The sequence below is a fragment of the Spermophilus citellus genome, assembly GCF_964194105.1.
Source record: "Spermophilus citellus genome assembly, chromosome: X".
Lineage (NCBI taxonomy): Eukaryota > Metazoa > Chordata > Mammalia > Rodentia > Sciuridae > Spermophilus > Spermophilus citellus.
The window spans coordinates 40,692,957-40,707,216 of NC_138190.1; the positions used below are offsets into that span (position 1 = coordinate 40,692,957).

Sequence of the window (14,260 nt, forward strand, 5' to 3'; positions counted from 1 at the left end):
TGCTGGGTGTTGCCCCATTTGTGGCCAGATGAGGAGATATGGGGTTTTGAGGCTCCCACCCCATACTCAGGGGTAGAGAAGCACTCAGGGAAGTCAGGGTAGCAGTGATTTATCATTTTTTAAACAACTGGCAGTTGTAGCCACATGTGCATTAAGGTGATGCTAGTTGAACCTCTGGTTATAAAGTTTTAATTCCTACACAATTGCCAGCCTCTGCCATCTTAACAAAACTGTTTATGCTCTGCCATCTTAGCCTACTGATTATGGGTTCAATGGGGTATCTTGACCAAGGGCTGGCCTCCCTGCCAGTAGCTCAATGCCAAGGACCTTACCTGGCTGTGGGAGCCCCTGCCAGGGGAGGCATCCCTCTGCCGCTGCCGGGGCAGGGCCTGAGCCATCTTGTTGACCACGAGTTCCACGATGAGCTGCTTATCTTCATCCTGGTGGTCACCTATAAGAGGCATGGAGGATCCCACCACCTGGGGGATGAAAAGGGATCCAGTGAGTGGCGAGGCAGAAAGTGCATGTGAGGTGACAGTGAGAATACTTTTGCTTGGCAAAAGCAAGGTACTGCAAGGAAGTGAGCTCCAGTTTTTAAGTGGCCTTGATTATTCCCTGTGAGGAGGGCTTGTCTGTTATGAGGCACCTGACAGCTTCCTAGGTACATTAGAGCAGGGTCTGCAAACTCAGGGCCCTTGGGCCAAATCTGGCTTGGCGTGCTGCCTGTTTTTGTATGGGCTATGAGCCAAGGATGGTACCAGGGATTGAAGCCAGGGGCACTTAACCACTGAGTCAAACCCCCCAGCCCTTTTTTATATTTAAAAAAAATTTTTAGTTGTAGATGAACATAATACTTTATTTTATTTATTTATATTTATGTGGTGCTGAGGATCGAACTCAGTGCCTCACTCATGCTAGGCAAGCACTCAGCCACTGAACTACAACCCCAGTCCCTCCCCAGCCCTTTTAAAATTTTTTTTGGAGACAGGATCTCACTGAGTTAATTAGGGTCTCTCAAAGTTGCTGAGGCTGGCTTTGAACTCGCAATCCTCCTGCCTCAGCCTCCTGAGCCGCTAGGATTATAGGTGTGTGCCACCGCACCCGGCCTGATATCTTTTAATGGTTAAAAAAAAATGAAAAGATTTGATGACATGTAAAAAATAAGAAATTTAAATTTCAGTGTCCATAAACAAATTTTGGACACAAATACATACATTGTATCCCCATCACACTTAAGGTGTTTACATATTGTCTTTAGCTGCTTTTGCAGAGTTGAGTCACTGCAATAGACCGTGTGGCCAACAAAGTCCAAAATATATACTGTCTGGTTCTTTATAGAAAATGTTTGCCAGTCCCCACTTTATATTTGCTAGGTGCTTTGTCTTTTACAACATGCTTCACCATTGGCCCAGTTTCACAGAACAATTTCAAGGTAACTAAGTGTTTTGCCATTCATCAAGATGTCTTAATTCACTGAGCACTTTCTAGTTTAATACGTTTTACCATTCACCAAGGATGTCCAAGTTCACAGAGCAGGTTAGTTTTGGGTTTTTTTGGTTGGTTTTATGGTGCTGGGGATGGCCCATGACCTTGTGCATGCTCCACAAGCACTCCACCACTGACCTACAAACCCCGGCCCCAGCTTAGAGTTTAAGTGTTTTGACATTTGCTAGGGATGTCCCAGTTCACAAGGTATTTTACAGTTTACCAAACACATTGTCATTTGCTGAGGACTTTCAGAGCTGCAGAGTGCTTCACAGTTCTGTGTGTTGATGCTATGGATGTGTTCCTCACTCTGTGCCCCACTGATCTCTGGGTGCTCCCACCTCAATGATGTGATCCCTTCCGTCCTTTCCATGCAGTGCTTCCACCGCACAGATGTCCAGTCCCCCAAAGATCTCCGAGCATGTATCCACCCACAGCTTGTACCTGCCAAGAAGAGGGGCAGGGCAGCCTATCAGCGCTTTGCTCAGGTGGCCACACTCCTGCCCTCCCCCCCCCAACCCTCCCTTCCCCCACCCCTCCCCCTCCCCCACCCCCACCCCTCCTCTGAGTTCAGGTGCCCCACCTATCAGACATGGCGATCTGCTCAAGCATCGCAGAGCCTGTGTTGGTCTTCCAGTTCCCTGACACTGACGTCCTCCTGGAGAACAAGAGAAGAGAGAGAGAGGGAGTCTCTGGGCTGCATGGGACAGAGCAGGGGACCCCTTCCTGAGCGCCCATCTCTCCACTCACATGTAAGCTTTGTAGTTCTGCCCAATCTTCTGGACACGCACATCATATTTGGCATCAATGAAGGGCTCAGCAGTGGCATATGTCTTGGTCAGCGCCACAACACTTGCAATGTCCTGAAAGTCGTGCTGATTGTCCACTTTGACCTATGGGCATAGGGGTGGGGATCAGGACAGCAGTGGGGAGTGGGTGCTCCTGGAGTGGTGTGTACACATGACACACAGTACATTAAAAATTAGGTGGGCACTCTAAGGCACTCAAGCATGCATAATTGTGGGTCTCCTGTTTTGTCCATGGGCACAAACACAGAGTTGGGTATATACAACTCTATGAGCATGCTAAAAAAAACCCACTAAATTGACCATTTTAAATGGGTAAGTTCTAAGGCATGTGAATTCTCAATAAAGCTGTAAAAAATCCTTTGTGTCCATACAGTATGCACATATGGGCAGCCAGACACAGACCTGGTTGTATACACAATATACAAACATAGAAGCGGGACACACACAAACTTACAAGTCTGCTTATACACACACAGACAAAATCAGCTAGATGGCAAGCATACTGGACCCCAAGACCCTGGAACATAAAAAAATGACATGGTGCATATTCAGCACAGAGACATGCATATCCACACAGATACAGTGCTGGAGATGCTAGCATGGTAACAGGACGTACAAAATTGGCTGAACACACATTTAAAAAGTAGACTGACAAAATAGTTGAATATGAGAAAGCAAAAATCTAAATAGATGAAGACATCCCAGGACACTGTCAAACTTACTGGTGTGCACCGAGCTCACAAAGACACACACCTACAAGACCATAGTGCCAGGAGCATTCATGGCAAATACGTGCACACCACGAGCACACACCCCAGCTGGAAACTCACCTTGCCCATTCCCGAGTGTGCATGCCCCATCTTCACAACCACAGGGTATGTTGTGCTGCTAAGCTGGAGGGGACAAAGGCAGAAGAGGCATGGTCAGGGAAGGAGTGCCAACCACCAAGAGTGAGTTGGTGTTCAGCAACCCCATCCAGCATGAGCCACAGTATGAGCATTTTGCAGAAAAGGTGGGTTAGACCCAGTCGGGCAGCAGCTGGGAGTCACAGCATCTTCAAGCCCAGATTCAAACCCAGTCCTGCCTGCCTGTTCCTCCCTCCACCCACTAAGTCCCACACTTCCTGCCCCTGGTTTCCCAGGGCAAGGCATGGGATGAGGGTGGGGGACTTTCCCAGAAAAGAGAAAGTTTGTTTTTATAGTGGATGGATGACAGTGAGGTGAGTGTGCATGTGTGTACGGGGGTGTGGTGGTTAGCATGTAGCAATCGGACCTCTCAGCCAAGCATTGTATGTAAGCCTCATCCACACACGTACACAACTTACGAGACACACAAACCCTCAGACTTGATCTACCCAGCCAAACCCAGAGATGCTCAAGCACGTTGAGAAGACCAACCAACATATGCCCAAAGCACACCTAACTCTGGGGCTACAGAGACCCACACAGTCATTCCCCACAAGGCCATTCTGCCATCCGGGGGCTCAAAACATGGACAGAAGCCAGTACTCCTGGACTCAAACACACATCGGTGCCCTTGCCCAAACCTGACTGACAGAGAGATGCCCAGATTCTTTGGGTCACTCATACAATACAGAGGCTCACACAATTTTTCAGGCACATGCAACAGAACTGGGCATATATTCAACACAGGCACACATGGAACACTCCTAGTCACATGCACAACCAATAGAAGGATCTACACAACAAACAGGAGGAGCATACACTTCTAGGTCTTCACATAACCAGAGCTGCATAACATAGACCCATGCCACACTCTGGGGCACACAAAAAGTATATCAAGACACACACACACACACACACACACACACAACATGCCTTGCCATATGTGAAACACAGATATATGCACAATCAGAGATATCCACAACTCTCCTAAGTTTACAGACAACACTGCTGGGCATTCACACACACATTTAGGCACCACAGCACATGGGCACTTGTGCAGGGCCCCTGCCTCCTGCTGACAGGGTAGAGATGGCATTCCCGGAGGGGCTGCTGGGGCGGTGGTGGTTCCCAGTTCCCGACAGGCACAGGAAGCTGGCAGACTCAGAGTGACCAATTGACCTTCAGGCTTTGCCCTCCCTCTGCACCCCTCCTTCCTCATTTCTCAAATGACTGGCGTCACTGGAGGGGGGCAGGAGGACTTAGGCATGATGTTAAGACTGCGGATGGGGGAGGTGAGAGGAATCCTCCAGGCATCATGCCAGAGAAACAATCAGACGCATGTGTGACATTCTACTCAGGCAGGCGCATAGCACACACCAGTGGACGATACATTCATGATTGCATATGTGACCTACAACTCCCAGAAGCAAACAGCAAAAAATAATCAGGCATACCTGACTCTCAGGGATGGGCTTACAACACACAGAGGGGAACACATGCAACTCCCAGCAGCAGAAACATAGCAGAGAGCTGTGTGCGCACATGCGTAACCAGCTCCGCTTTCTAGGTCTTTTTCATAAACCGTCCTTGCTTCCCCTGGACCTGAGGCTGAACACAATGCTGTGGATATGTGTAAGTATGTGCCCTTCCAGGTACACACTTCAGGGGACTTTGGATCCCTAGATTTGAATCAATCTTTCCTTCCTTCCTTCCTTCCTTCCTTCCTTCCTTCCTTCCTTCCTTCTTTCTTTCTTTTCTTTCTTCTTTCTTTTTTGTACCAGGCATTGAACCCAAGGGTGCTTTACCATGGAAACATATCCTCTGCCCTTTGTAATTTTTTTTTTTTATTTTAGAGACAGTGTCTCACTGAGTTGCTAATTGCCTTGCTAAGTTGTTGAGGCTGGCTTTGAAATCGTGATCCTCCTGCCTCAGCCTCCCATGCCATTGGGATTACAGGCATGTACTACTTAGAGTCTTGCTCTGTTGCTCAGGCTGGTCTTGAACTCCCGGACTCGTTTGATCCTCCTAGCTGGGTGCAGTGGTACACAACTGTAAACCCAGCTACTCAGAAGCCTGAGGCAGAAGGATGGCAAGTTCAAGGCCAGCCTCAACAATTTAGGGAGATCTTGTCTCAAGATGAAATAGAAGAGTTGGGGCTGTAGATCAGTGGTAGAGCACCCCTGGGTTCAATCCCCAGTAACACAAAAACCAAAAACAAAAAAATCAAGGGATCCTCCTTTCCACCTTAGCCTCCCCAGTAGCTGGGACTTTCAGGCAGGCACCAATGGGCCCAGCTTCCATACTTGAATCTTGGCCTCTCCTCTGCCTAAGGCCATTTGACATCCCAGATAGTTTGGTTAACCCTTCTGGGACTCAGTTTCTTGTTGTGTACAATGGGCACAATCAGACCAAGCACTTGGTACATTGTGGGGATCATCCCTTGTATACATGACAACTGGTCCCTTTGGGCCACCACACCTCTCCAACTCCCCAGATGGTCACAGATCCAGACACCCCTCTGTGAAACCCACATCCACCCCATTTCAAACCTGTGCAATAACCCAGATCCATACAACTCCTCAGAAGTAAGTAGTCGGCAAAACTGAGTGCTGACTCAGATTTCAGAGATAAAGAGTTGGCGTCAGAAGCAGGGTCAGTGAGGAACCAAGACAGGACTTTCCCTGTCTTCACTTCTCCCTCAATCCTGCCATGGAGTTACTCAGACCCCTGTCTCATTTACTCTCACTCCCCGACTTTCACAATCAGCTTCTACAAATTTTTGGTTTTCTTTCCTTCCTCCTTTTATTGTCCCTCCAATGTAGTCATTTCTTCACCCTCATTCCTGGGCAGATGGCTTGACCCCTAGTGTGTCTCAGTTTCCTCATTGTGTAATGAGTATATGAACCTTATCTAGGGATGTCGGGAAGAGTATCAGCTAGCATTAATGAACAAGGAGGTGGGTCACGGGACTGATTGAAAGAGATAATGTACATACAATGGCTTCAGAGCAGCGCTCATGCATGGTAAACACTTCGTAAGTGCTGATAGTGGTTTGCATTGTGTTGTTGTGGTTATTGAACTAACCTCCCTAAGTTAACCAAACTTAATTAGCAAGGAGGTAGCAGACAGTGAATGAGATAATTTACATTAAGTCCAAAGCCCACAGTACACAGTAAGTACTCTATAAGTGGCTGCTGTCATCATCCTCTCATCATTATTGGTCTATCCTCCCTAAATTGACCAAGAATGTTCATCAGCCCTCAGAACCCTCCCCAGGACACCCGGGAATATTCCTGCATCATTGGGAAGCTGGTGGGCAGGGGTTGCCTCATTCCACCCCCCACCAGGGGTGTGGAACAGTTAGTGGGGTAGGGGCAGGGCAGGATGGGGTGGGGAATGGGTTTTTACTGACTCACTAACTTCTTTCACCACCATTCACTCAACCCCCCTCCTAATGCTCTCTGATGCTCACTAGCACCATTCCCTGCCTTCCAGTACTGTGCCATACTTGGGTTGTGCCATACTTGGGTTGGGGTCTCTAGAGTCACTGAGCCTAGATTCAAACCCAGCCATGCCTTGTCTCCACTACCTTTATGTCTCATATTTCCTCATTTGTAAAAAGGGAATCCTACTTGTTTCCACCTTCAAGGCTTGTTGTGAGCTTGAAGTGAGATAAATAACTATGCTGATTGCCTGGTACAGAGTCAGTGGTATATAAATGCTATTTGCCTGAGTATGTGCTTTTATTTGTTTTTGTGTTTTTTATTTGATTTGCGGCACTGGGGATGCAACATAGGGATTCATGTGTGCTAAAACAGTGTTTTTGCCACTGAGCTACACCCTGTCTTGTCTTGTTCATGTGTTTTTTGAGAAAGGTTCTAACCCAGGCTGTGGCTCCATGCCGCCTGGTTCCAGTCTCAGTTCTACCACGTATTAACTCTATGTTCTTGTATAAGTCACATAAATCTTTTTAAAATTTTATTTATTTATTTTTGGTGGTGGTAGTGGTTCTAGGGATTGAACCCAGAGATGCTTTAACACTGAGCTACATCTACTTTTTTTAAAATATTTTTTTAAGTTACAGATGGACACAATACCTTTATTTTTATGTGGTGCTAAGGATGGAACCTAGTGCCTCATACGTTAGTGTTAGGCAGGTACTCTACCACTGAGCTACAGCCCCAAACTCTCCACGTCCTTTTTATTTACTTAATTTTTTAAAAATGTTTTTTATTAGTTATTGATGGACTTTTATTTATTTATATGTGGTGCTGAGACTCAAACCCAGTGTCTCGCACATGCTAAGCAAGCGCTCTACCACTGAGCCACAACCCCAGCCCCTTATTTATTTATTTATTTATTTTATTTTGAGCCAGGACCTTGCTGGTTCGAGCCTCTATCTTAAGATCCTCGTGCTTCAGCCTCCAGGATCACTGGAATTACAAGCATATGCTACCATGCCTGGGAAGTCACGTAACGTCTTGGTGCCTCACTTTCCTCACTTTGTGTTTCTCCCCATTCGCTTGCCTTATCTCCCTCCACCGCTTCTGCTTAATTTGTCCCCTGTCCACCCCCTCACCAGAACGTCAGACACACCAGGAATGGAAGGGGGTTTTATGGGCTCAGCACACAGTTGATGCACAATGTTGAAAGAATGAAATAAGTCGGGCTTCGGCCGTGGGGAATTTGGGAGATGTGGGTGATTGGAGAGAACTGGGCGATTTCAGGGACTTGGCGGACTGTCGCCTCTCCTAGGAGGCCGCTAGGCAGGAATGCTCACGACGTGGAGCTGGGGGAGGGGTGTGGCGGGCGTGGCGGGCGGGAGGAGCGGGCGGGCAGAGGAGGGTGGCTCTTTGGGCTGCCCTGCTCTGATGGTGGGCGGATGAGTAATAACATCCAGGAAGCCTGCAGGCCTGTGATTTCCTCGCCAACCCCGCCCCTCGCGTGGTGGACATTTATCCTCTACCGCTCAGGCCCTGCCGCCATCGCCGCAGACCCAGCGCCTAGAGATACAGCAGAGGTAAGCGGAGATCCGTGTGTCCTGGTGGGGCTGGGGCTGGGCCCGACTGGATCCTGTCCGTGTGCTGGCTGCTGACCTTTCTACTCGGGTGCCAGATACTCTGCCTGGCCTGCGAGTACCAGGACCCTGTGCTGGTTGGGGATGAGAGGGGGCACGGAAAGGGGGCGTCTGGAATTCTTCCCCCCAAACCGGCACTCCAAACTCCCTTGAACCCCTGGCATCCACCCCCAGCTTCCCCAAACCCATGACCCCCGAATACCACAAAGGCTCCCCAGCCTTCCAACTCCCTGGGATCCACTCATTGCCCCACTAAGTCCCCCACTCCAAACCTCTGCATTCCCTAAACTCTCCCTATCCCCAAACGCCTCCTTCCCCAAACACCTAAATCTCAAAACTTCCTCTGCCCTCACATCCCCCAAGTATCTCCATCACCTTTAGCCCCCCACCACTTCCCCTAACCCATTGGACTCCCAAATTCCCCCAGCTCCCTAAAACCCAACCTCCTCCCAATTCAACTTTTTAAAATCCCCAGTCACCTATATCTCAATATGCATATCCCCTGACCTCCCCCAAACTCTTCTAGACCACAATATCCAAATTTCTCACCCCCAGACTTTTCAGCTTCCAGACTTTCCCAACCCCCTTAAATCCTCAAACTTCCCAGGCCTCTTATTCACCAAATGACAACCTCAAAATTCCCCAACTCAGTCCCCTAAATTCCTAAACTCTCCCAACTCTAAATCCCCACACTCCTCTGTGCTCCCCAACTCTTTAAGATCCCCAAACTTCCCAACATCTCAGGCCCAAATCCCAGACCCATAATTCTCCCTCCCCAGGCTGCCAGGGGTCAGCAGATCAGCTGGGCTGGGGGCCACCTGACACTTCTCTCCCCTACAGAAACTACCATGGCCCCTTTTGTACCGCTGGCCTCTGGCATCCTGTTGTTGTTGTCACTGATAGCCCCCAGCTGGGCCTGCACCTGTGCCTCACCCCACCCACAGACAGCTTTCTGCAACTCCGATGTTGGTGAGTTTGACCCCTTCTCTACCCACACACTCTGCTTAGCTTTCCCTCTCAGTCCAGAGGGTCTCACAATGGTGGTTAACTCTAGAACAATTCAGCTCGCCCCTGCATATCTCTGTTGTGGCTACAATAGCATCCTGATTTCCATGGATGTGCTGGAAATCAGGATGCTATTGTATTTTGTGCTGGCTGCTCCTTCCACTGGTACACCCTTCTCCTCAGGTATCCAAATGGATGACTGCCCCAAAAGTCACCTTCTGGGGTGGATTTACCTGAACATCCTGATTAAAATGTTAGCTCTTGCCCCCTAGTCCTGATCCTCTGTTAAAGTCAGATTATTCAGGACCATCCCAGTAGGTAAGGGACCATGGCAAGAGAATTTTGCAGAAGGGAAATAGATTGGGTTCAACTCCCAATATAGCATGGGTAAATGGGAATCTATAGCCAATGATCAATTTAGAGGTCAGTTAATGGAACATCACTAAGAGAAAACATCAGGAGTAAGGGAGTGGACTTCTGACCTAACAATGTTCTTGCTGAAGACAGGCCAGTGTGATCAGACATCATGGGGGGATGGGGGAAGAATGAGGAACCCCCACAGATATTGAGGGGAGTTAAATGAAGGTGGGGTAAACTGACCTAGCAGGGTTCTTTCCTTAAACTGAATTTTACAAGAAAGTGAACAGATGGGCCTGGGAGAACATTCAGGAACCTGACTCAAGTTTGGTCAAGCACAGAATCTTTGCTGCCTCTTTACCCAGCTCTGTAATTCCCAATTGCCCTTAACATCTTCTAATTCCACAAATTTATTTATTTTGTTTCTTTTTAATCTGTCTCCTAGCTAGAATGTGAAGGGACTTCAGTGTTTTGTTCATTGTTGTACCTTTAAAGCCCTGAACAGTGCCTGACATGCAGTAGGCAATCTGAAATATTTGTTGGGTGCATGAACAGATGAATGTACAAATGAAAAAGGCTTAAAGTAGTGCCTGATAAGGATTAGAACTTGAATACATAGATGAATCAATTAACAGATGTATAAATCACTTAGCATGCTGTCTGGCACTCATTAATCCCTATTTGTATCTGTGCTTTACTGGTATTAATATGATGATGATTTTTATTGGTTAATGCTGTTCCTTTGACTCCTTTCCTTCCCCTCCTCTCCTGCAGTCATAAGAGCCAAGTTTATGGGGCTCCCAGAAGTCAATCAGGACATGGCTTACCAGCGTTATGAGATCAAGATGACAAAGGTATCCCCCTGCCCCCTCCCTAGCAGTCCCCAACATCTTCCTCCTCCTCAAAACAGAAGCCTCCTGCCACAGCGGGTTGGTGAGGAAATTGTGATCTGGGGAATTAGGTAGATGACTTCAGGGAAGAACGAGGAGTGGGAGGATTATGTCAGTAAAAGAGACTCTTCCCCTCATCCATCAACAGATGTTCAAAGGCTTCCAGGCCTTGGGGCCTGCCGCTGACATCCGGTTCCTCTACACCCCCGCTATGGAGAGCGTCTGCGGATACTTCCACGACTCCCAGAACCGCAGCGAGGAGTTTCTCATCGCGGGTGAGGCTCCACCCCTTCGCCCTGGGCCACACCAACCCGTTCTCAGAAGCTGCCCAGCAACCGGGTGGGGGTGAGGCTTTGAAAGGAATGGTCTCAGTTGAAATTGGGACCGCCCCAATTTCAGCCTATCAGAAGGCTGAGACTTTGCCTAGTTGGGGGGGGGGTCTATGTGCCCAGGGCGCCAATCAGATGTCGTCCTGTCTCCTGACCGAGCCAATCAAAAGCTGCCTGTTGGTCCCCCCCTCCCTCCCAGGACAACTGCGGAATAAGCTCTTGCACATCACCACCTGCAGTTTCGTGGCTCCCTGGACCAGTCTGAGCCCAGCTCAGCGCAAGGGCTTCACCAAGACCTACAGTGCTGGCTGCGAGGCATGCACAGTGAGTGCCTGAGCTCTGCCTTCCACCTGGACATTGTTCTTGGGGTTCTTTCCCAAACCGTGGGCTCATTTCTTGCCCCCTCCACTGGCTATTCCTTGTCCTTGTATCTGCTTCCCAAACCCATGAGCTGTCCCTGCTCTCTCTTGCTATTTCCCCAAACCTGAGATTGCTCCCTTGGAAATTCTTGTTTATCCTCTGCCCTGTGTCTGATAACCTTGGGACTGCCTGCTCCTTGACGTCTTTACCTGCCCCTCTAACTCTCCCTGGTGACTATTCTGTAATCCCACTTCCAGTTCCTGACCCCTGGGAGATATATATATATATATATTTTACTTCCCTAGAACATCTCCAACAACCCAAAGTGTTGTTCTCCATACCTACCAACTCTCCCCCAGCACATCTCATTCTTGACTTGCAGTTGACTGATCTACTCGCCAGGTGCATTACATTGACCTGGCCATTCTAAGACTGTTCCCTGATACCTCTGAATGTCCTGTGATCCCAACGACTGAGAGGCCTTACTACCTATCTTATGCTTAAATTCCCTGCACACCTGCTCTTCCCTACTACTGCCAATTGTTCCTTGCCCCATGGGAAAATTCCCCAGTCTGCTTGACTATTTCCTAACCACTTTTCTAGTACAATGATCCTTTCACTGGCTTCCTGTTCCCCCAAGGGGAGGGTCTCTTCCTGGGTCTCTCCAGCAGCTCAAGGTTGCAAGGCAAAGAGGGGAATGTTCTCCACAGGAGGGAGGAGGAGAAGGAGAAGCCCTCAAAGGTGAACCTCTCTCCTCTCTTTCAGGTGTTTGCCTGTTCATCCATTCCCTGCAAACTGGAGAAAGACACTCAGTGCTTGTGGACAGACCAGCTCCTCGATGGCTCTGAGAAAGGATTCCAGAGCCGTAACCTGGCGTGCCTGCCCCGGGAGCCAGGGGTATGTACCTGGCAGTCCCTACGAGTCAGGATGGCCTGAAGCCTGCCTCCAGTGGAAGCTGAAGCCCACATGGTGTTTGCCCCCTTCCAACTCCCAACTATTTTTTCTCCAAGATGATGAAATAAAGAGCTACCACCCAGCAGACACTGTCTCTGTAGTGCTTGGGAACAAACCCATGTTAGTGATGAACTGGTGGGGGTACTCTGGGACCAATGAGGCAGGGAGGGATGCAAGATGTTGGGTTTGGGGCTGGAGGTGTAGCTCAGGGGAAGGGTGCTTGCTTAACACACACAGGCCCTGGATTCCACACTTAGCAAAATAAAAAATGTTGGGGTTTTATATTTTACATAAAAGTTTATGTATTGGTAATAATTTTTTTTTGGTACTGGGGATTAAACCCAGGGGCTCTTAACCACTGAGCCACATCTTCAACCCTTTTTATATTTTATTTTGAGACAGGGTCTCACTACATTGTTTAGGGCCTCACTAAATTGCTGAGGCTGGCTTTGAACACGCAATCTTCCTACCCTAGCCTCCTAAATCACTGGGATTATAGGCATGTGACAGCTCCTGGCAATAATCTCAACATTGGCCTTAGAACTGCTGATCTGCAATATCAGTAATAGTTATTTAATATGCATAAACAATTCCAACTTAATAAATAGTTTCTCTACTCAACACTTTAAAATATTTTACTATAATGATTTCTAATTCCTATTTGCCCAGGACTCTCTAGTTAATAAATTATCCCACAGCTGTAAATTCCCCTATTCACAAATCTCAGCAGTTCACAAACTCCTTGACAAAAGCCCAATCAATTGGAAAAAGCTCTCAGGCATTCTCCTGATGTTTGTTCAGTAGGATTCCCCACCCAAACCTTTGTCATGTCCCCACCCTTAGGCTTTGTAGTATAAATCTGTCTTGAGTAAAAGGGTCCCCTACTGTAACCCAGCCAGGGAAGAAGGGGTAGCCCTGGCCCTCCATCCATGGCCTGCAGAAGATTACTTACTTAGGGGTTATTTGGCGTATAGAAGAGGTTGAATGGAGAGAAGGTATGATCCTGAAATCCCCAAGCTTTGTCCTAATCTCCCCTCCCTTTTCCTCCTCTCTATACTCTTCTGACCAACTCTGGAGGAAACTGTGACAGCAATTTAGTGCAGGTAGAGTTCACAATCTGGAACAACCAGATATATCAGCCCATAACCTCTACACTCCTTCCCCATGCAGCTGTTTCCTCATCTAAACAGGTCTCTGGACCTGATCCTCACTTTTATGGCTCATCTTCCTACATAGAACCTGGGTCTTGGTGGTGCATGCCTGTAATCCCAGTGACTCAGGAAGCAGAAGCAGGAGGATCTAATTTTGAGCAGCATCAGCAACTTAGCAAGACCCTGTCTAAAAAGGGGTGAGGATATAGCTCAGTTGTGCCCTTGGGTTCAATCCCTAGCACTGCAAAAAATGAAACAAATCAAAAAACTGAGTGAGAGACCCTCAAAACACTCCCTTCCTAGGTCGCCTTGCTCCTACAGTTGGGCCTAGGCTCTGCTAAGCCTTCCCAGTCCCTGCATCCCACCTCTAGTATCCAAAGGTCCTGACTCAAGGGAGGCCGTAGGAGTCAGAATTTCAGATTGGGGCAAACACTCAGTGGAACACCCAAGTTGGCCCTTGAAAAAGGTGATAAGTTATCCCACAGCTGTGAATTCCTCTATTCACAAATCTCAGCAGTTGATAAACTCATTGACAATGGACTATCAATTGGCAAACAGCTCTCAGGCACTGTCCTGATGCTTGTCCAGTGAGGATTCCTGACCGAAACCTTTGTCACTGTCCCCACCCTTAGGTGAATGGGGAAAATATGTCTTCTTTGGTGAAGAAAAAATCCCCCCAAATTCTCTCCCATCCAACTACGTGTTGCTCCTACCAATAAGAATGTGAGTCTTGGGTTGGGGGCATGCAGCTCAGTGGTAGAGTACTTGCTTAGGATGCTCAAGACCCTGGATTCAATCACCAGCAGTGGAAAAAAAAAAACAGGTCTCCTCTAGGGTATCCTGAGTCACCAAGCATGGGCCCCTCTGTCCTCTGTGGTCCTGCTGCAGAGCTTTCTACACTCCTAGGAGGTTACCTAGGCCCAAATTATATACTGGAT

At 48.2% G+C, this 14,260-nt stretch overlaps 2 protein-coding genes across 3 annotated transcripts in view; one reads left to right on the forward strand and one right to left on the reverse strand.

Annotated features, from left to right (window-relative positions):
* SYN1 (synapsin I) overlaps nt 1-14,260 on the reverse strand; it is a 47,282-nt gene that overhangs the window by 2,739 nt on the left and 30,283 nt on the right. For both annotated transcript variants that reach the window (XM_081277223.1, XM_081277222.1), the window contains exons 6-10: nt 3,125-3,187; nt 2,236-2,378; nt 2,069-2,143; nt 1,827-1,929; nt 333-479 (exon numbers count right to left, since the gene is read on the reverse strand). In XM_081277223.1, coding sequence (XP_081133349.1) covers nt 333-479; nt 1,827-1,929; nt 2,069-2,143; nt 2,236-2,378; nt 3,125-3,187 — 531 coding nt within the window. The remainder of the gene's footprint in view (nt 1-332; nt 480-1,826; nt 1,930-2,068; nt 2,144-2,235; nt 2,379-3,124; nt 3,188-14,260) is intronic.
* Nucleotides 8,002-12,256, forward strand: TIMP1 (TIMP metallopeptidase inhibitor 1). Its single transcript, XM_081278174.1, has 6 exons — nt 8,002-8,219; nt 9,117-9,245; nt 10,413-10,492; nt 10,677-10,803; nt 11,057-11,181; nt 11,983-12,256. Exons 2-6 carry the CDS (start codon nt 9,125-9,127, stop codon nt 12,151-12,153), a joined length of 624 nt encoding a protein of 207 aa, XP_081134300.1. The 5' UTR covers nt 8,002-8,219; nt 9,117-9,124; the 3' UTR covers nt 12,154-12,256.